The sequence below is a fragment of the Enoplosus armatus genome, chromosome 14 (genome assembly GCF_043641665.1).
Source record: "Enoplosus armatus isolate fEnoArm2 chromosome 14, fEnoArm2.hap1, whole genome shotgun sequence".
Taxonomy (NCBI): domain Eukaryota; kingdom Metazoa; phylum Chordata; class Actinopteri; order Centrarchiformes; family Enoplosidae; genus Enoplosus; species Enoplosus armatus.
In genome coordinates, this window is record NC_092193.1 from 23,296,708 (window position 1) to 23,318,506 (window position 21,799).

The following is a 21,799-nucleotide window of genomic DNA, read 5'->3' on the forward strand; positions in this document are numbered from 1 at the left end:
TTCACACCCGGCTACGCTCGGCCGGAGAACGTGCCGTGAGGCGGTCGGAGTCACGGCCGTGTCTGTCTGCCAGTAACAAGTAAAACCTGCCGTAACCACAAAATGGCACCGAATAACGTCCCGTGTATAGTCCCAAACAGACACGCCGGGCTCTCTCTCTCTCTCTCTCTCTCTCCTCAGGCTGGAGCTAAACATGGGCGCAGCGTGGCTGACGTCACCCGCAGGTTTCTGAGCGCACGCTTTTATGTTACGTCATTTATTATCGTTATTACGTTCCATGCACGTTATATTACATTTACCCGTCAAAACTCAAATGAATGAAATGTGGTTATCTTACGTACAATTCATTTTATATTTTATATATACATACACATATATAGCACTATATTTGCATCTACCTAAATAATCTAAATCTATTATTCGGTTATTTTATTCAGAATATTTTAAATATGATTTCCTGACGTCTTCATTTAGATAATGAATGTGATTTTAAATTAGGTGAGCAGCCTTATGCTGGAAAATACAATCTTTTTCAAAGAGCGCCTAGGAATTCATCCACAGGATGCAAAGTTGTGGGTTTAACTCCAAGTCACTGCACCGACCCTTTTCACAGCCTCCACCCTATCGGGGGAAAGTGATGGAGTCTGCAGGCTATATGGATGGTGTGTCCACTCGGCGTCAATGGTTGGATAATGAGAGCCAGTAATATACATTAAGCAGTTGTGAAGACGGCTGAATGCATGGCAGAGCCGAGAGATCGGGCCACTTTTAGCCCCTCCATCCTCGCCCATACATACTGACCAACCAAAGGACTGTCTGATGTCAGCAGGAGGACAGAGGACACGGAGACCTGTATATTGTACCATCATTCAAAAGTACAATTTATTGACCTTTGGGCCTGATGTATAAATCAATTCATGATCTTCCGCTTATAATTTGCAATTTTTAATGTAGGAATAAACTTTATTGTTCTAGCATGGTCCCCAGTAATCAAATGGGAATTTGTGTGAATTATGCAAATTATATTTAAATGAGGTCCTCTTCAACCATGTTTACTGCCCCCAGTTAGCATGGTCAAGTCATTACTTCATCAATTCAGAGATTGTGTGTAGAAGCCAACTAAGCAATGGCAAGTGTACCTGAATCATTTTTCATACCTCTAGAACCTCTAGTAGGGGTCGTCCCCACAGGTGATGATCATAAAACTTGGTCCCCATTCCAAATGTAAACCAGTAGGGCTGTGAGTGTGTGTTTAAGTGGTGGCAGAAGTCAAATCCTTAAAAGCAGCAGTACCACACTGTAGAAACACAAGCATTCAAACGTTTACGTGAATGAGTAGAAGTACAGTATATTAACGACAAAATGTACTTAAAAGTAGGGCAGCAGAATGCCCCCTGTCAGTGTAATACTGCAGTATCATGTATTGTCAGATTATGATTAATATAACATGTATGCAGCATTTTAATGCTGCAGCAAGTCAAGATGGCCTTAGCTTTAACTTTAACTTGTTTTCCCATTTCTCATTTATTCAGCATAGGTTGCCTCTGTAAAGTGAGCATCCACAAACACACACACACACATGCATACACAAAAATACACAAGGCAAAAGTCACATGAACACATTTATTTGTCTTGCATATTGGTAACTGAATCAAAAGTCTCTATCATTCACTATCATCATGTTGACTTGCAAATAATGAAACTGACTAATCATCACACAGGCTACTGTTAAACAAACAAAGTAGATGAGGATGGAAGAGTGGAACATTACAAGAAACGATAAAAGAAGGAGAGCGGGCAGGAGAGATGAAGAAGCAGGTTTTTAGTGTCTGGCTGGTGTGATTGTATGTTTAGCTAGCTGTCCAATACCTAAATGATAACAACAGCAAATGCAAATGGACATTTTGTGCATAGGTCCCTGATCTGCAGCAGTGACAAGCCGACGCCTTCCGTACCACAGAGCCACGTCTGATCAAACAAACCGGGCAGAGCTGTGCTGTCCTGGAGGAGGTGAATCGGGGGGGTGTCAGTGATCCAAGCTGAACTCACTAGTGAGCGTGACTGAAGCCACTGCTTTCCACAAAAAACAAAATGAAACAAAAAAAAATGTGTTGTGGCACAGTGAGGTTAGAACCTGTAGCTATATTGCGTGAAAACTAGATGACTGACATTGAATGTGATTAGAGAACAACACAGAGCTGTAACGGTATGCAAAAACCTGAGAGCCTGAGGATTCTGCATATCAAAATATCCACTAAACAAAGATAAACAAGAGAGAAAATAAGAACAAAGACGGGAAAAAAAAACAGAATAAAATCTGGCCATATTGAGGATACAGTTTTTTTTTCACCTTCTCATAAATTGTCTATTTATGAAAAGGCACCCATTTTCTTTTAAGTATACTGAGATGTTAACAACAACAACACATAGCGCCATAGTTCCTCTTATAAAAACGCGATACATTCGTTTTAACTGACAAACAAAAAAAAAATATGACACCGTCATCTAGAAAGAGTGAGTAAGTATTGATTTGGGAGCACAGATAATAATTCCTGTTTCACCTTGTGACTGGTCCCGTCATTAACACACTCACTCGTGCACCGTGCGTGAGTACTCCGTTGTGCACGCGGTCAAACGTGTGTTTGAATGCGTCAGCGTGCATTCAATGCGCCGCCGATCTCATGAGCGTGTACCCGTTGAGTAAGAGTACACACAGTGCTAAAGAGGCATCAGATCCTTTCATTCAAGTGCCCTGAGAGTGCCTGTAGAGGGCACTCCTCTACTACCTTTGCAATACAATCAGCACACATGCAAAATAAGTCACACAGACTCAGGCTCCCTCTCGTTATCCCCTCTCCAGTCAATCCTATGTGAATATGCACTGGGTAGAACAGTGCAAACAGTGGAGTGGAGTCACATGGATTCAGGGGGCCATATTCTTCAGTGGTGTGGCCTTTGCAGGACTGAAGGCCAAGTAGGGTGAAGTTGCACCTCCTCCCTCAAAGGATAGTTTATTTGTTTATTACCACTTGGTCTTATTTCGGTAGTTGCGTCCATTTTTCCGACTGGTTGTGATAACATAGTCACCAGGCTAATTGAACTGAGGTCTGGGAGCATGGGAACAAGACAGTTTATCCAGATTATCTAGACCACTTCATTTGGGGGTCCAACTAAAGGCAGACGCACCTGAAGTGTTGCTGATAATCCGCAGGAAAACGCAGGAAAACTGTGCACGTGAAACTGCAGCAAAGGGTTCAGTATGCTTGAAAGAAACCAGAACGCGTTCGCTCCTGTTGTGAATGGCCGCACTTGGCCCGCCTCTCTGACCTCATCTCTCTCCAAGGGCTCTGTGTCTTTCTCAGGCCTTTACAGTCTTGATGCGAGTACAAAAGGAGACAGCGACGCACACTTTAGCTGTTCGCACGGAAAGTGGCGGAAAGGAGAGGTGTGGCGAACTGAAAAAGGATAACTTGAAGGGAAAGTTTCAACCTTGTCTGCTCTCACACCTCCACACCCCTGGCCAATAGGTGTGGAAGTGAAGGTCGGTTTTGGAAAAGTTAAAAAGATTGTTGGATGCGGCCTCCTCCCCCATTCAAATCAGACAGGTACTTTGTTTGAAGCATACTGAGGCCCTAAGTGGTGAGTCTGTAAACCCTGATGGATGTTTGGGTAATATTTTGCCTTTGTTTTCTCTTCCAAATACGTTTGACTGACCCGTTTGCGTGTTTCCAACCTGTCTGATCTGGTATTCTTTTCACTGATGTCACCATGTTCCCAGATCTCAGCTATTAAATTGGTGAATACGATGAGTAAGTGTTATAATGACTGATGGTCAAAACTACAAAATAAGACCCAAGTTGTAATAAACCGGAGTGATCCTTTAATAAGACACTAGTCTCACAGAGACCAAAACAGATGGTGTGTTTGGGTGCTCTTCGTCAACTCTAATACTACATGCTCCCTTGATATTACTGAATTTAGGAGGGCTGCCTGAACACACCATTAAACAAGTGGCCAGTCAATGTTGTGATAGAGGGTAGGAAAAGAAGGTCACATTTCTCAGCCATATTTGGAGGCCAAGCCTCATCCGCCTGTTCTAACACATTCATTATAGAAATGCATGACATTTAAGGAGGAGCCCCGGAGCTGGGACACAGGCAGTGTGTGATGACCCACACATGAGTGGTCAGTGAACGTGCCCACTGTCCTTGTGCGCTTTCCTTTCTGTCTTTGTCTTTGTACATATGCTCATTCCACCTGTCTTCTTATGAGTATATAGTGCTGTTTCCTAAGCTGTTTCATTTTTTTTTTAGGATTTTCTTATTCTAGAAGTGTATGCAAACAGTGGTCTAGCAGTGAATACAGTACCCTTTGCATCCCTATTCTATTACCTTTTCACCTTCAAGACCCTGCTTTCATTTTTGGGTATTTTAGAAAAAGGAGAGACAGAAATTTAAAACCAAAAACAGAAATATACATAGAACATACATTGTTGAAGCACTGAGACAAATATCAGTGTTCGGGATACGGCGGCTGCATATGTCCTCATGGACTATACGATGCCATTTGAGTCCACTGAAGTGATAAGAGTGGGACTTTTTGTCTTGTATCATGTGCTTGTGTTTGATCTGGGTCCTATTACAAGAACGTAATACCTGGACTGACAGAACAATGAGTAAGCATGACCCATAAATACAGAATAAAGACTGTTGTTGTTGTTGTTTTTTTCAAGTCTAGTAAAAGACCAATTTTCAAAAGTTGCTTAGACAATTGTAAAAAATATTATTTCCTCCCACCTTCTGTCTTTTTGCCCGTGTTATTAGTCCACCATAAGAAATAGGCCTGAATAGCAAGAAATAGGAAACTGTAAATTATACCCGTTGAGCTGTACGCAAAAACTCTTCGGGATAGTCGTAAATATTCTCATTCACACAAGGCTTCATTTGCTCACACCAATTGTCGCTGTTTTGCTCCGCAGCATATCAGTCTGGTCGTCAAAGAATAAGTCAACAACACTGACATGAGACAGTGTCTTTCAAATGGTACCCAGACAGTGGGCACGTGTTCCTGACTTTCCTCAATTTCCAGTAATAAAGCCATGTGACCACACTGCTGTGAGATGGCTGTTTCTGGGCAGTAGTGCTTGTCAACAACAACAAAAAAAAGAGATGAGATTCCAAAAAGTCTTCTGGGGATATGAGGAAGTGTGTCTCTCCAGAAAAACTAAAACAACTGTTACGATAGTTTTGTTAACACTTGTATGTGTATGTGTCTTTGTCCACACCAGGTAATAGCTGTTATGGTTTATTCTGGGTAGATGCTGTCATCCATCCCGTCGACCTTTTCATCAACCCATCCATTTGGTGTCCCTGTCTGTGAACCCTTCGGTACCTTCGGACTCACATGCTCGTTTCACAGGGCGGTGTCAGGCTTCCGTCCAGAACAATGTGGTTTTCTCGTTTCTCTCCGCTCTGCTCTGCTCCGTCCCTTCCTTCTCCTTCCTCCCCTCCTTCCACAGTTACTAGCTCCTGGGTGCAGTTGAGCGGGCTGGCTTTAGACAGCAGTGGGCTAGCGCTGCCACCTGAGCCGGCAGCAGACCTCTCCATGTGATTCCTCCCCTGGTGGCTTAAGCCTGTGAGCTGCCCTTCACCTTCTAAGCTCCTGGCTGTTGAGCCCTCACCTCCCCCCTGGGAGTTGCTTGGACTGACGGATTGCTGGGCCAGAGACGGAGATTGCAGGATCGCCAGCGAAGACTTAGCTTCCTGCGTTGCGGAGCTAGGAGATGGAGGAAACCTGGAAACCTTGTCATCAGAAAGCAGTTGAGCAAGCTTGGCTGAGCCAGCAGAGGCTGGAGTCGCCACAGGTGTCATCACCGCCATAAGCACGTCCTCTTGGGATCCAATGAAATCAACCTTGAGGGCTCTTGTCTTTTGAGGGCTGCTATAATCTCGCAAGGAGCTGCGGATGCTGTCATAAGTCATCCCAAAGCTTTCCACGCTCTGTGGAACCAAACCCATATCTTCAGTCCCAGTTCCTCTAGGGCTGGACACAAACTCATACAAACCCTCTTTGATGATGGCCATTGGCTGGATGCTGTCAGAGCCCCTGTTCACCTCTATGGTGCTGATCTGACTTAGATCCAAGGGAGGGGGGATTTGTTTAGCACCAGTTTGACCCACTTCAGTACTGGGGAGCAGAGAGCTTCTTTCTCCTTTTTCCACTTCAGGCGAAGTTTGCCAGGCTTGGGTTGAGGTTAACACTTTCATCTCCATCTGCTCCTCAACATTTTTTTCCGGGTGCTCCTGGATGGTTGCCTTCTCGTTGCAAGTGTCTTCCAGGCGTTTTACGTTGAGGTGTTGAGGGGTAGCTTTGTTAGACAAAGGCTTGATTCGTTGAGGGGAGCCCAGCTGAGCCACTTCTTGGTAATGTGAATGTTGGGACCGGCCTGGGCTACCTACCTCTGTATTGGAGTAGTGTTTGTGGTAGCTCCAGCGGCTGGGTGACAGGTGATTGTCCACAGGACACTTACTGTCATCTCTCTTTTCCACCAACACATCTGTGAGTTCCATACTACGTGCAAAAGCATCCTTTAGGTTAATAGAAATAATACTTCCACTCCGTTTGGCTCTTTCAAGAGCTTCCCTCCTCTTGATGGCCTTTTCCTGTCTCTTCTGCTCTCGGTAGAACTCAGAGAAGTTGTTGACAATGATTGGGATGGGAAGGGCAATGACCAACACACCTGCTATGCAGCAGAGCCCTCCTACAATCTTGCCCAGTAGGGTTTGTGGGTAGATGTCTCCGTAACCAACAGTGGTCATAGTAATGGTAGCCCACCAGAAGGAGGCAGGGATACTGGTGAATTTGGTGGCGTCCTCGTCCTTCTCAGCAAAGAACACCAAGCTAGAGAAGATCATAATGCCCATGGCTAAGAAGAGGATTAGCAGACCCAACTCGTTATAGCTCCTTCGCAAAGTGAAGCCCAAAGACTGGAGTCCTGTCGAGTGCCTGGCCAGCTTCAGGATCCTCAGGATCCTCATAATTCGGAAGATCTGAACGACGCGGCGCACATTCTGGAACTGCATCACACTCTTGTTAGACTCAGTTAGGCAGAGGGTCACATAGTAAGGCAGGATAGCCAGCAAATCAATGATGTTCAGTGGTGCTTTGATAAAATCCCACTTGTTGGGTGCTGAGAGCAGGCGCAGCATGTACTCCATGGTGAACCAGGCAATGCAGACAGCTTCCACGTGGGCTAGGCTGGGGTTGTCATTGAACTGGCCAAATTCATCCACCACCTGGAGCTCCGGCAGGGTGTTGAGGGACAACGAAATGGTGGAAATGATGATGAACAGGATGGAGATCATAGCAAGGATCTGCAAGACAAAGACAAGATTGTGGGTTACTGTATTAGCTGAGCATATTTCTTTTTCAAACATATCTCTGTATTTGCACATAGACAAATAAAAGGATGTGATCTGGTGTGCCAGTATCCAAATGCACCAGGTCTTTTAGATTATACAATGTTAAATGTCTTCACTTAAGAAACCAGACAAAAGCTTTTACAAGGGATTTATTGCAAAGCTTTGGATTTTTCTGTCATACCCGTCACTGCATGTAGAGCCTACTGAACTCAATCTCGATGATCCAAATTGAAGAAGAGCAGGGGCCTACTCTTTTGTTTGGGGATACTGCCCGAGTGGTACACAAAGCGTTTGCGAAGTGTTTGCTACATTACTTCATAACACAATGACACCCTAAATTCTTAAATCTTGAATCTCTAAAATCATTTACATTTCAAAACTCTAAAACCCTGCTAGTGGTTCCTGTCAGCGGCTGTGGTCATTACACTTGGCTGTACACATGTCAAATCAACATTATATTGATGATTTAAATCTCTAAGAGACTTAAAGTTCCCATATTATGCTCATCTCCAGCTATATGTTTTCATTCAGTGACTCCACTAGAGCAGCTTCGCATAATTCACAGTTCAAAAAAAGTCCTGATTTATCTTCTCCTGGCCCTTCATGCAGCCCCCTCAGTTCACCCTCTGTCTGAAACAAGCCGTTTGAGCTCCTGTCTCTTTAAGGTCATCCATAAAAGCCCACTTTCCTCTGATTGGCCCCGGAAGCTAGGAAGGGCAAGGGCAAAGCCTCTAGTGTGCTCGACGGCATACGACAGCTACAGTAACTGAGTTTTCAGAAAAGCGATGTGGGTCGAATTTGATGAATTTACTGTTCATCAGACCACAAATGACACCTCACTGATTACTGCACAAAAAAAACAAAAAAAACTTTTATAACTTTATTCACTGATTTTGGTGAACGTGGATCATTTTGTGGAGAAAATATTTCCTGTCTTCCCTCTAATGTCCCTCTGGCTGCTCTGCCTCAACTCTTATGGAGTTTCCTGATGGACAGATAGCTTCAAAGCAACCGCTAACTGCTGCTAACTGTAGCTGCTCGAATAACTTCGACAGATGAGTGGGTGGATGGGCGTGTCATTTTTAATTTGTAGTTTGACAGTTCATTAAGGGCATATTATATTCACTATCATCCATTTGTCTGAAACCTGTGACCAGGAGCCACAACCAGACACTGCTTTTTGTAAGTGGTTTTGTACTGTATTTTCTAAGCTTTTCATGCTAAAAAGTACAATACTTTCCTCTGAGATACTGTGAAATACAAGTTTTTACAAGCAAAAGGTGGCATAAAATGGAAATACTCAAATTACGTAAATGTACTTAGTCATTGTCAGGTAACTAACTTTTATTGCTGCTTCTTGGGTGTCAACTGCTTTTACAGCCTCTCTTACTTCCCACAATGCACTAGAAATAATTGGTCACCAGGGCCAGCAGACATTCAAGCGTGTCAACTTTACAAATTGCTGAGTGAAATGTGAGTGGAGTTAGTTTTTTTTTTTTTACCCCTGCATACCCAACTTCACAGGTGATTTCTGAACCTTTCCAGACCAGTTTTTGCCCCCTGCCCCTATTCGTCCCTGCTCCTGGCTGATTTGAAGCTACGGTGGTCCTGGTCCAGTGGACTGAGGCTCTACAATACTCATGTTCAAAAAAACTGCGGGGGGGAACGCTAATGTCAGAGCCGAGAGGTAGCCGTAGCATGTGCGGTCTGAGTCTTCTCTCTGCAGTCCTTGCTAGGACATTTCAGGATAATTGTAATAGGATTATGTTGCTATCTATAGAAAGGATAGAGAGAGGTTAGAAGTGTTTACTCATTCTTTCCTCCCCCAACAGGAAGAGTCAAGCAATAGCTGGACACCCCCAAGAAAAGCTATATACCAAAAAATATATATAGATATATATAGTGATGGTAAGTCATTATGAAATCCCGGTGAGTCAGTGACTGTATCAGGAATTTCTAAATGGTGAAAACAAACAGAACAACGCGCACCGCTAGCACATAGATTGGCTTATCCTGTAAATGTATGACACCTTTGTGACTCTAAAGACGCCCTCCTCGATTTTGTCGGTGTGTTATGGAGTGCCCACCGATGTCGCTGCAACTGTAGTCAGTCAACGAGGGGAAATAAGTATAAGCGATTAAAATGCATATTGGTATCAGAAGTGAAGAGTGTTCCACGGCGAGGGTGGACCTTTCATCAGGCCGTTAAATGATGATAGATGTGTTGTGATCCATCAGAGTGGTGCTCGGTGTGATTACTACTGAGGAGGAGTAAGCCCCCCCCCCCCGCGCCCCCCTCGACCTAAAACAAAGCTGTTTTTCCTGACAAGATGATACGTTTGGACATACAAAGATGTAATAATCCAAAGACAATTGTAGATAATAATTATATACATTTTCTGCTATCTAGAAACTACTGGTAATAATAATCACTGTGACATAATATATAGATATAATGGGGGAAAAAAGAATTTAAATTTCATGCATTTAAATAAATGCATATTGCCACTTTTGTTCCACTTCCTCATCTGTATTCCCTTTTTTATGTCTCCTACTTTAACATTTAGGGTTTTTTTTTTCCATTTCGTGATAACTTTGATGTAAAGGAGGACTCTCTTGCATTTGCATATCGTCTGAAAATGAAGCCAAATGGGATCCTGAACCAATTCAAATATGAATCATTTAACAAGAGTAAAAAAATAGTAATAATGAATCTGTAGGTTTAATGTTTAATTTTTTATGTTTCTGCAGTTTTTTGTGTGTGTGTTTTTAACCTCACACTGTGGACTGCACATTTGATTTATAGTATCTAATAAATGCGCCGTTGTTTTTAAGGTCGCGCGGATAAAAAAAGTGTATCTATATATACGAAATGGCGATACATGGGATCAAGCCGCAGCGATAGCGAATGCTGTGTGTTTGTGTGTGCAGAGAAATGATCATTTAATGAAGGGGAAACATTCATTAGGGTCACTCATCTTCAGAGATATACTTTTTGGTCTATGCTATGGCAACTGTCTCCTGCGACTCAAGATAGAGATCCTGTGAAGGGATTGTCTCGGCTGTTTCCGGATGATGGACCGTCTGGCCTATCGGGGAGTCATGTCAAAGGACATTGAGCATTACGCCATTACGCCGAGTACAGTATTTCGGCTGCTCTATAATCCTCATTCAGACTGACTTTGCGTCTTGCATAAAAAAAAAAAAGAAACTGTGAAGGCAAGCGAGAAAAATGAAGCGGAGAGAAAGACGAGAGAGAAGGATAGACAGAAAGCCAAAGAGAGAGAGAGAGAGACGGGACAAAGGGAAGTAGAGGGCAGGTGTATCAGAGTGTTTCCACCCTGCAGCGTCTTAATGGCTTAATGGCTGCCAAATGCTGTGACCTTGGCACCCAGGGCAGATTTAAAGCAGTACCAGGAACACACAAGCTGCTTTGGAAGCTGCACAGTGGAGGAAGAATTAATGGAGGCTCCACATTTAAGATTCAGCTGATCAATAACACTTTTGTTTTGCACACCGCGGCGAGTCGCACGCGAAGGAACGAACTCGACTGCGACCTTTCCTGCCTAAACTCTGGTCCCTCGCAGGCTGAATGAACTGACCGGAAAACCCATGAACTGTGCATGTGTATTCACGGTCCCCGTAAGGTGAACTGAACATTTTGGTGACCCCCCCCCCCCCCCCTCCCAGAAAATGATTTGGTGTTTATGAGTAAAAACGTGTGCGCTACAGCCTTCAGATAGTGATGTCACTTAGTGCCACTTAGGGTGTTGATCCAGAACCTGTTTACTGCTTTTACCGCTGCCGTTGCTGCTTTTATCGTTCCCACTGCTGCTGCTACTGCACCAGAAAACGCAAATGCAAACAAATGCACCGCATAGATCAGCATGCAAACACTCCTGCACATACAGAGAGAGAGAGAGAGAGAGAGAGGAGATGCCAGGCGGACAAAGCAAAGGAGGAAATCGGAGAAATTGACAGAGAGGAGAAAACACAAGACGGAACGAAAGAATGGATGAGGTGACTGGGCAGAGAAACCCAATCCCTGATCGATACATGGAGGTATTTCTGGAACAACGGTGGACAGGATCTGTCGTTGGACAGCTGCTGTTTCCGCAAAGGTCAACACAGTTCATCCATGAAGCCGCCGCTTCCTCCAGCCGTGTTGTTTTCAACTGTTTCAACCGCACATTGTTGATAGTGCCAGTGATTGTGGATACTGACTTTTTAGCACCCAGTAGCGTCAACAAATCCCCCTAAACTCAGCGGATGTTGGAGGCACCAGGCGACATGTGGGCATGGTTACACTATTTTTCTTTTTACAGGCATTGTCAATCAAGACCGACAGATCCTTTGAAATGCGATGATACCTGACACAGGTTTTTTTTGTGGCCCGGTTGTGTTGTAAATATCTGCCATGGAGATCTGGGGGTTTGAGGGTGCTACGACGGATCTGGGTTTGCAGGGTTTTTATTTTTTTTTTCACTTTTTCGAACCCCTCCACACGGTCAGCACGGCAGAAGTCAGCGTGACTGAGCTGTGGATCGGCCTTGACACAAAATGCATTCACTGACCACGTCTTTCAAATCTCATGAACTGCCGTCCCACTCAGACTCAACCACCACCAAACCTCTTTGCATTCCAGTCTCTATCCATTTTACACACGTTTACAAGCTGTTGTTAAAACTGCCACAAAAATGAAAATGCATAAACGCCTAATTTTGCAAATTACTGAGCGCCTCATTTCGTGCCTTGATGAGCTCTTTGAGAGACTTGTGCCAGGTGAGGAGAGGGGGCGGGTGAGCCAGAATCCAGAGGGTTTTGCAAGTGCTTCACCATCTCTTCCAGTCACAGACTGGTTCACAGCCCATCCCAGGACACTGTCACTTTTCCTTCCTCCTCACTCGCTGTCCCTCGACCCCACAGAGGAAACCTTGTCCTCATGGAGGTGGACAGATTGTGACCACATGTCCCTCTGTGGCATGGATGAATGCTGGACGTCTGGACGCGTCTGCAGCAGATTGCCGGGATGGATCAGACATCAGAAAGATTCTTTCCCAGAGGACAGAAGGTGTGATGTGGATCAGAAGTTGTGTCCAAATGCAGAAGACAGGGTCGACCGGCACTGTTGTGTTTCTATATCTGCAGCTCTCCTATACAACTATGTGTAGTGAATATTATAAACAAAAGATACTTTTACGAAGACAATGGTGACTCTGGCCTGTTGTTAGTGACGTTTATGGTCATTATACAATGAGTGACACAGTGTTTCTGTTGGCAGACAGATGTTCTGGTACCAGAGTTGAACCTCAGATGCGTATCAAGCGGTTTTAGGTCGCGCCAGAGCTTTTGAATTAAACTCAGTATAGAGGAATGTGAGTTAGGCCCTTTAGCCTTTCCCCACCTCCTACACACATTTGAAAATCGGAAACCAGAGTGAGGGTGGGGTAGGATGGTAGGGCTGTCAGTAACATCCCCGGGTGGCTCGCCAACGCTACAGAGAGCTGAGCGCCTTCCACCAATTAGGGGCATAACCCTTTTTGCCCAATTGTGTCAGACTTTTACCTCGAAATCCTTAGTGTGACTAATAATTCTACACTTAAGTCAGTGAGGTCCAAGGTCCATCCTTCCTTCCATCAGCAGTGAAGAGAACAACTTCACCACCAAGACCATTTAGCAGCTGCTCGGGAGCTCTCGATTCTATGACATGGCCACCATTCATCAACAAATGAGGGTTTGCCCAGTCAGGATAATTTAGATTCCATTTCTGCTGAGCCCTGTGCGGACTTCCTCGTACATTGCCCGACTGTGTTGCTGATCTTGGAACACTGGACATTTAGTCGAAAAGAGCAATCGAGTCCCATGGAAGCGAGTGCAATCTCCGTCTTCTGATGAAGATCATGTGATTTGACTGGAAACCCAAAGAACAAGCTTCTAAATGTTTTTTTTTTTTTTTTTTAAACCAGAAAAAAAAAAACAGGAGCTACCCCTGTCACTCCCTTTGTGGTCACATGTCCCCAATTCTGACTGACCGAAGCAAGTATGGCACTTTGTTTTCACTCATTATGTCATTCTGAGCTCTGACTCGTCTGGGACGTCCTCATTCTTGGTTTGACGTCTGCTGACACGGCCCGCTTGATATTTTCATGGTTGGTCTGCATTTCGTTTGCTACCGAGAGAAACGGAGACTGTATGGAAAAATGTTGAAACCTCGTCGAGAGTTCAGCAAGACATTAGGACCCCGAGACACACAAGAAAGAAGAAGAGGGGAGGGAGGAAGGGGAGCAGAGAGAATAAAGACAGAAAGACAGAGTCGGAATCATAGTAATTACTCCACAGAGAAGCCTCTGGCTGGTCTGTGTGACACAATGGGCTGTAATTAGCCAAACATGGTATGTTATTAGCCATCCAGGCAGTGGGGATCACTACGACACCTACACTGAACCACACTGGAAGCTGCTCTACTGTGGATCTGTTGCTTTAAAGTCATTTGATGTCCTTTTTACCGTTTTACAGAGCAATAAGCAAGTATATATATATATATATATATATATATATATATATATATATATATATTAATAAAAGAAAATGCTCACACACACACTTTGAAGACAATCTCCAAACCCTGCGCGCACTTCCTGAGATTTCCACGTTGTGAAAGACGGTGCCAGAGTTGAGCCGCCGACTGAGGTCAACTCATTCTCAGGCCGCACAGAAAAGCAAAACAGCAGCATTATACGTCATCATGTTCGCTTAAAGGTTTCTTTTCAATATGTATGCTGCCTTACCAAATAGCCTCTATCCAATAAAGGCAAAAAATGCCCCCCCCCCCCCCCCTCAGTATATTCACAAAAATGCTTGCAAATGTTACTAATCACCACCCTCTTCTGCATAAACAAATACAACTCACAGCTACTTCCACATGCCTTGCGTGAGTGGAACTAGTTCTGTATCATTTACACAATGCAGGTTTTTAGAATCACAGTTTTATCACTAAATAACACACAGACAGGTTCTAAATCGCAAAACAATTTTTCCACAAATGACAGTTTTCGATCTCTTTTAATGCGGCTCTGTTCCACTGCGCAATATCAACCCAGGCAGCTACATTTGTACTCTCCTCTGACCAAAAAAAAGAAAAGAAAAAGAAAACACTTAATCCACCATTATGCTTCTGCACAGCAATACTGGCAATAATGCTGACATTAGTCAGCGGCGTGAAACAGCACCGATGTGTCCCCCTATTCTGAAGACAGATAAAGAAGTGAATACGCAAAACAAGCCAAAAACCAGCAAGCCAGTCTGGCAGCTTGTGAGCTGTGGCACGCTCACACACACACACCCACACACACACACACACACACACAGACGCTGAGCAGTGTGACGCGGAGACATTTGCCGACAAAAGAATTACAGGATGAACTTTGCTGCAGACGGCAAAAACCACTTTGGATCGGCCTCTCTCTCTCTCTCTCTCTCCTGCTGGAGTTGATGCTAAATCATTCCCGTTTGAACTCAGGCATTCAGCGTTGGAGAGCTACAGCACATTAGTGAATACGCATCAATCTGCTGCCCCTCCCTGAGGTGGGGGGGGGGGGGGGGCAGGGCCAGTAAACTATAGACCTCTGAGAAGTCACTTAGCCACTCACTTGCTGTCTGTGAAGACGTCGACACCCAAAACAACCGCCCAGTCGTCGACTCTCGTGTATCCTGACTGTCACTCGGGATTCCACAATGAATGTTATGGCTCGTGCACGTGTTGAAATGGCGGCTAATTAGCAAATCAACAAAGAGACTCGATATAAACCCTATGAGGAAGCGCTGCTTACGGTTTGAAAAATAACTCACTGGGGGGGCCCTATTAGCCCTATGTGTTATTTTTCTTTAACCGCACTGCTTGTCGTGGATTATTCCTTGTATATGTATAGTACAATGCAGGAACGGACGCGCAGTGCGCAGAAGACAATCTCCAAACCCCAAATCATGCAACTGCACAACGGGGACATACGCCAACGTTTCTTGAAAAACTATGTCAAAAAAATACTCATCGCAACATTGCTACGGTTTAATAAAGAAGTCAGACAGTCGCACTAAATACCCTCATTTAACCATATTATATAAACGACTCGCTGTATGTGGGGATGAAAATGTAAGCAAACACACACAGGAGACGTTTGTAATATTCCCCCACTGCGCTTGCAAAAATACCGGCGCAGAGTCGAAGGAGGAAGCAGGAAGTAGCTGAATTTCAGTGTGCTGACAAAGTTCAACGACATCAAGGGAAGTGGTTTCGTTCAAACATCATACGAATGAAGAACACATTTAATTCAAACATTTCAAACACTGTGTTTAATCTATACACCTCATCTTGAACAACCACGGGTAGAGGCAGATAGACTGAGCAGATAGCTGACCGTGGGTCTGCTCACAAGCCTGAAGCGTGAATCAACTTCATAAACCTCGTGGAGGCCCAAGCGGCTGGAGGAGTGAGTAAATCATTGTTTCCGCCCCTTCTATACAGTTTATTTATCTTGTCCTTCACATGTATCGGTCCCCTATTATCAGTCATACCAGAGGGGGTGCAGGTGGAGTCTGTGACTAACAGTAACTTTGCATTGGTTTAAAAAAAAAAAAAAGTGATATTGCCATTGGATAAAACATTTCATTTTAACTGCCCCCCCCCCACCCCCACCCCCTGCAGGTCAGACAGTGGACAGGACAGACTATCCAACCTGCCAACAGTTAGTCTATTTGCAGCAGAAGCAGTCCTGGTAAAAGCCCCAAAGGAGATTAAGACATACTCCTAAGTCATACTCTGTGTGTGTGTGTGTGTGTGTGTGTGTGTGTGTGTGTGTCCACTATGAACGGGTGACCACGCATGCAGGCACACTGTCATAACTCACCCAAGCTCAAAAGAGTTTGAATTTTATATTACAAGCAATAATAAGATGAGAGACTGTGCACATGCGTATATTACAGTATTGCTTTGACCAGTCGTGAAATGACTGAAAATCTCTAGGCAGAAGCATTACACACCTGTGTGTGTGTGTGTGTGTGTGTGTGTGTGTGTGCCTCGCTACAAAAGGCAGCCCAAGGGGAACATGTCAAAAATGTAATCAGAGCCAAAAATAAGAAGATTACACAGATTATGTAAAGTGTATGAAACTAATCTCTATTATTGGAACATTTAATACTCATATTATCCAATAAAACTCTAAACTGTCATGGATAGTTGTCCATCTGGACTGCTGAGTGTGTGTGTGTGTGTGTGCGTGTGTGTGTGTGTGTGTGTGTGTGTGTGTGTGTGCGTGTTTGCTCCTGCACAAATGCTGCACCGTATTTTCCAAACGGCCAGGTAAAGCTTCCGCCCTAATCAGCGGCAGCACTGAGCTGTACATGTCACAGAGAAGAGCCCCCCCCCCCCCCCCTCCTATTGGCCCGAGAGCTGAGCTGTGTCACCGCTGCTACAGCTAGCGGCACATGGCTGGTGCAGAGAGGCCTAAGCGGCTTCCCTCCTGCTGACACTACGGTTCCAGTGCGGTCACATGCTCGCTGCCGTATTTATAGAGTGATCAGCTATCTGTGTGCTGGACTTTTAGCATAACCCTAACCCTAACCATATTACATTACACCTGTCATATATTATATATATATATATATTATATTTTTTTAAAGCATCGAATGACTAATTAAGAGCAACCTGATCGGAAAAATGAACACTTGAGCACAAAAAATGTATTTGACGTGTACTTTGATCTTTTTAGTTCGGCCCATGTCCCATCCGCTAACATGGAGGGGGGGCGGAGCTTATGACCTATGGGGGGGGGGGGGCGATCGAGATGTTTTGGCTTCACTTTTGTGGGGGCTGTCATGTCGCCCATCTCTATATACAGTCCATGGTATCAACAGAGTCTTAATAGTGGCATGGCATAGCGCAACATGATTGTTGCCATGGTTACTGCAGTTAATTACAGCTAGCGGCCAATCAAGACAATGGTTCAATAAACCCACATGTTATGAGAAGCTACTGTGCTCTTTACTGGGCAGTATTGATGATAAATCACAGATACACCGACGTATCTGCATCATATGATTAAAACTGTCGATCGATCATTGAAGGTCATTACAGTTTGATTATAGCCAGCAGCTCAACGGCAACCTTTTCGTCGGTCTCATCGATCGTTTGCCGCCACGGATGGCCTTTCAAGTGGTGCCTGTCCGGAAAAAATGCATTACCACGCGCAGGTGCCTCCGCAAGTTCGCTTTCATGGCGCGACTCGGAAAGAACCGTAACCAACTGTCCGCGTGGGAAAGAACGGAAATCTGTTTTAAAACCCGGCGCTTTACAAAAATGGCGACAATTCATGTCATATCAGCACTATTTGCAGCAAATGAGAGACACATGCTGAAGAGAAAATAGCTGCAAAAGGTCAAATGGGTGACCGCCCTGTGGCCAGCGATGCTAACACTGTCTACGTCTGCGGCTTCCCCACCAAGCCGAACTACTTGTCAATGCGCAACATTTTGGTGCCGCTGATTGAACGAGAAACGTTTGTTAAAGTGGGCACCAGTACCATCTGCCGTCCTTCCGATAGGTCATGGCGGGCCGGTGACATCGCCTCCGTGCCACGCGCGTCCGGGTATATTCGCTCTCGAATCGGCCACTGAAGCCGGAAGATCTGAGCTCCCAAAAGATAACCGGGTCCCTGTGTGAATCTAGCTGATTAAAAACCCGCAGCTCTGAACAGTCTCTCCTCATGCTGCTGACAGTGCAGTTGTGCCCCCGGACTGCTCTCCAGTCAGTCAGCTGGAAAACGGGGGAATCAATGAACAGTACCCCCACCCCTTTCTTGTGTTCCATGTCAGGGTCTACGACTATGACGCAAAGTCTTAATCACACTCGGATACGGGCTATGGTTCCACCTGCTGTGCACGAGGAACGCGCCACTTCCTGAACGTTCTCATTAGGTCCTTAGAGCCGTGTGCTGCGCAATCATCCAATATGGATGAGGCTCCCTGGAGACTGGGGCTGCTGTTGCTCCGCTCAAACTGATTAAGTGCAATCTTGCTTGCTGGGCCTCATCTCATCTCCTCCTCCTCCTCCTCCTCTTCCTTCCTCTCCCACCCTCTCAACCTCCCCTCTCCTCCTGATGACTCACAAACTGGAAAAAGTCAAATGTGGTAAGGATTTGCCTTCAGTGATGCATTTCGCAAGCAACGTTCAAACGTCCATCGCTGTCCCATCATCAGTAATGGACTAATGCTCTGCTGGGATAGTGTTTTTTTTTTTTCTTTTTTTACAGTCGGAGCTGTCTATCTGCTGTCTGCCGGCCTCTGCTGCAGATAATAAAACCAGCACAGTAAGCTCTCTGTGGTAAACAAACTGTCAAGTGATGTTTTGAAGCTTGCAGCGCGTACTACTGCTCGAAAACGTTACAGTGCACAATGCAGTCATTGGACAGACAATTTGCAGTGTGTGGTGCGCACTGATGACACACACAAAAAAGCACATCTCATTGGGAGTCCATCCTTATTCATACAGGAAAAAGCCAGATGCAAAAAAACCCCAAAAAACAATCATGGACCACATGGACTCCACCATGCCGAGTGGAAACGTGTCTTTAACCAAAATACTAAAAAGAAAGATCAGATTCAGAGAGATCAACTGCCCAAGAGATTATTATCGACGCGTCAGACTTTCTCATATACTCGCTCTTTGATGAAGGCCAGATTAGTCCTGAAAGGTCTACTAACTCAGTGGGCCCCCGACCTGAGGGGTCACTGTCTCCAAAAAGAGATACATCTGAGGGGTGTCCAAGATGGTTAGTGGGATAGATAAGACACAATTCTGTACTTGAACTGCTTGCTATTAGTGTCAACATTAAGGCCGTAACCTGTGATTCAGGTCGGAGCTTCATTTCTTTAGGCGTGGCAAGCCCAAAAAAGGTTCAGAATCACTGTCTCTAACTGTTCATCTTCACCTCAAAACTCAGTAACAGTAGAGTCGTCTATTTGTCACCTTGGTTTGTGTAAGTGCAAGTGAGAGGAAGTGTCTTTTGGCCTGTTTGTCTCTTTTGTCGTGCACCTGGATTTCTGAAGTTGTGTTTCACCCAAAACCACCAGAAAAACTCGGGATCATCCACTGACATCGCCGTCAGCAGCTTTTATTTCTAGGGCTATCTCTTCAGAAGAGGAAACTTCCAGTGAAACCTGTCCACAGTGTGTTCTGCGGAGGATCCAGAGTAACAGGGACGCCGCTTCTGGTGGTCTCCACTGTATGTGTATTGTGTTGGAGGCAGATACCAAACCAGGTGCATGGTTTTATATTTGCACTACTACCTTTCCACTAGTGCGGACTGCAGGACAAGTCCAATACAGCGCTAACGCGGGAGGATATTCAGCAGTAATCCCCCCCCACCCCCACCTCCTCAGCGTCTCTGTACTTTGCAGGTGAGGGAGGATTATGGTCCTGATAGCTCTCTAATGGCCTCTGATGTTTCTACGCGGATCTGCATGAGGCTGCTAATTATAAGCAGGCAAGAGCAGAGCAGAGCAGGAGGGAACGGACCTGGGCTCATCGGGCATCTCAAGACTAATTTCTAGGAATGATTGAGGGCTGAATACTACAACCTCAGAGTATTACACCGCAGGGTTCAATAGACAAAACTGTGTATCAGTACTGTACTTGAGCAAAATGTACTTTCCTCCACTGCCAAACCCAATTTCATCAACCATAAGCCCTGTGAATGGACGTTACACCCCAGCCACAAATCGGTTTTATCCAATATAACAACTTAACTCGTCATGCATGCTTGTCCGAACATTGTCCACCTGCTACGAGCTGACATGTCCAGACAGAGACAGGAGCCACTTCCCCAGTTAAAAAGTAAAAACAAAAAATGCTTTAACTGTTTAAGCATCAGAGTCGGACCAAATTCATCACTGTAGCATGAAATGGAATAAATACTTAGAGCAACTTGACCAAATCGACCTTTAAGACCGAACCTTAAACTAAATGCTGTTGCTACGACCTCACTTCTGTCAGATAAATGGACTCACAAGAGACAGGTAAAAAAAAAGAAAAAAAAAGAAGTAAAGTCATGTCTTGGTGGCCTCGGGGTTCAGGATGTTCCGGATGTCACCCCTTATTTTGTGTCTCCTTTCCAACTATCAGAGTAGAGGAATGGTTCAGATCTGTGCAGCAGGCCAAGATACCCTGACCTTTAATCCCTGGTATGGATCAACCTTCAAAAACACTGGATTCTACGTTTCCCATTATGCAACTCGATAGCATCTACCCCTCCCCTGCTTGTCTCTTAGCCCAGGAAGATAAACCTGATGATGGACCTGACTGGACGGAGCTCCTCCAGAGACACAGAAGCAACAAACTTGACTTTATCAAGAAGCCTACTATGAACCAGAAAATGTTTTCAACCTATGATCATTTCCTTATCTTATAGCAGAGGATCACAGAACGGGACTTTACGTTATCCTTCACCAGCATGTTCGTAGAGTGTGTGCGGCTGCTGTTACCTTTGCAGCCACCGATGAGCTGGGTTTCTCCAGCAGATCCCAGAGCTTCTGTCTCTTGTCGGGACAGCAGCCGTGGTCCTCCTCCTCCCCTTCCTTATCCCTCAGCGTCTCCGCCTCCCTCCTCAGCTCCTCATTCATCTGCTCCTTCTTCTGGTGGTACCGCGCCTGGCAACACGACTCCAGGTAGATCTCGTCGATTCCCCAGTAGTCAAGCTCCTGGCCGAAGGACAGGGCGCACATCTCCTCCATCATGTGCAGCTTCCCCGTTCTGTAGAAGTTGAGGATGGAGGAGAAGGCCACCGGGTGCCGGTCGAAGAAGTACTCGTTCTCAGGGAGGCTGTAGTCGTCGCAGATCTCCAGCAGTGACTCGTGGGTGTTGCAGTCTCTAAGCCGCCCCAGACGGGTTCTGGGCAGCCGGTCCAGTGTTCTCCACAGGACTTCATGTGTGAGACCTCCGACATTGAGCCTGACGCGCCGAGAGCGGGCCTTGATGCGGATGATGTCGATCGGCTCAGGGGGGAGCACGGGAGCTGTGGCTTTGACTTTGGGGGTGGTGAAGTTCATTCGGTCCGTCATGTTTGCTCTGCGCGTGCTGCTGTCTTCCTGTCGGGGGTGGGTCACCTCTCAACAGAGGCTGTAGCGGCGGGTGTGAGTGTCTGGAGCTTGTGAGGCTCAATGAGATGATGGTGGTGGTAGTGGTGGTGGTCCGAAGGGGAAGGTTGCCCAGGCCCACCAAGCTTACCTGGCTGTGTTCAGAGCACTGAACTCTCGGTTAGATCCATGGCTGGAAAAACAAGACACCATACATTAAAACAAGTCTGACCAGGGTAAAAATCAATTATGTA

At 45.3% G+C, this 21,799-nt stretch overlaps 1 protein-coding gene across 1 annotated transcript; it reads right to left on the reverse strand.

The window, feature by feature from the left end:
• Positions 1-5,399: 5,399 nt before the first annotated feature.
• On the reverse strand, positions 5,400-21,530 carry LOC139296083 (potassium voltage-gated channel subfamily B member 2-like). The gene is made up of 2 exons (XM_070918370.1): positions 20,955-21,530; positions 5,400-7,373 (listed from the first exon to the last, which is right to left on the reverse strand). The coding sequence occupies exons 1-2, from the start codon at positions 21,528-21,530 to the stop codon at positions 5,400-5,402; spliced, it is 2,550 nt and encodes an 849-aa protein (XP_070774471.1).
• Positions 21,531-21,799: the final 269 nt, after the last annotated feature.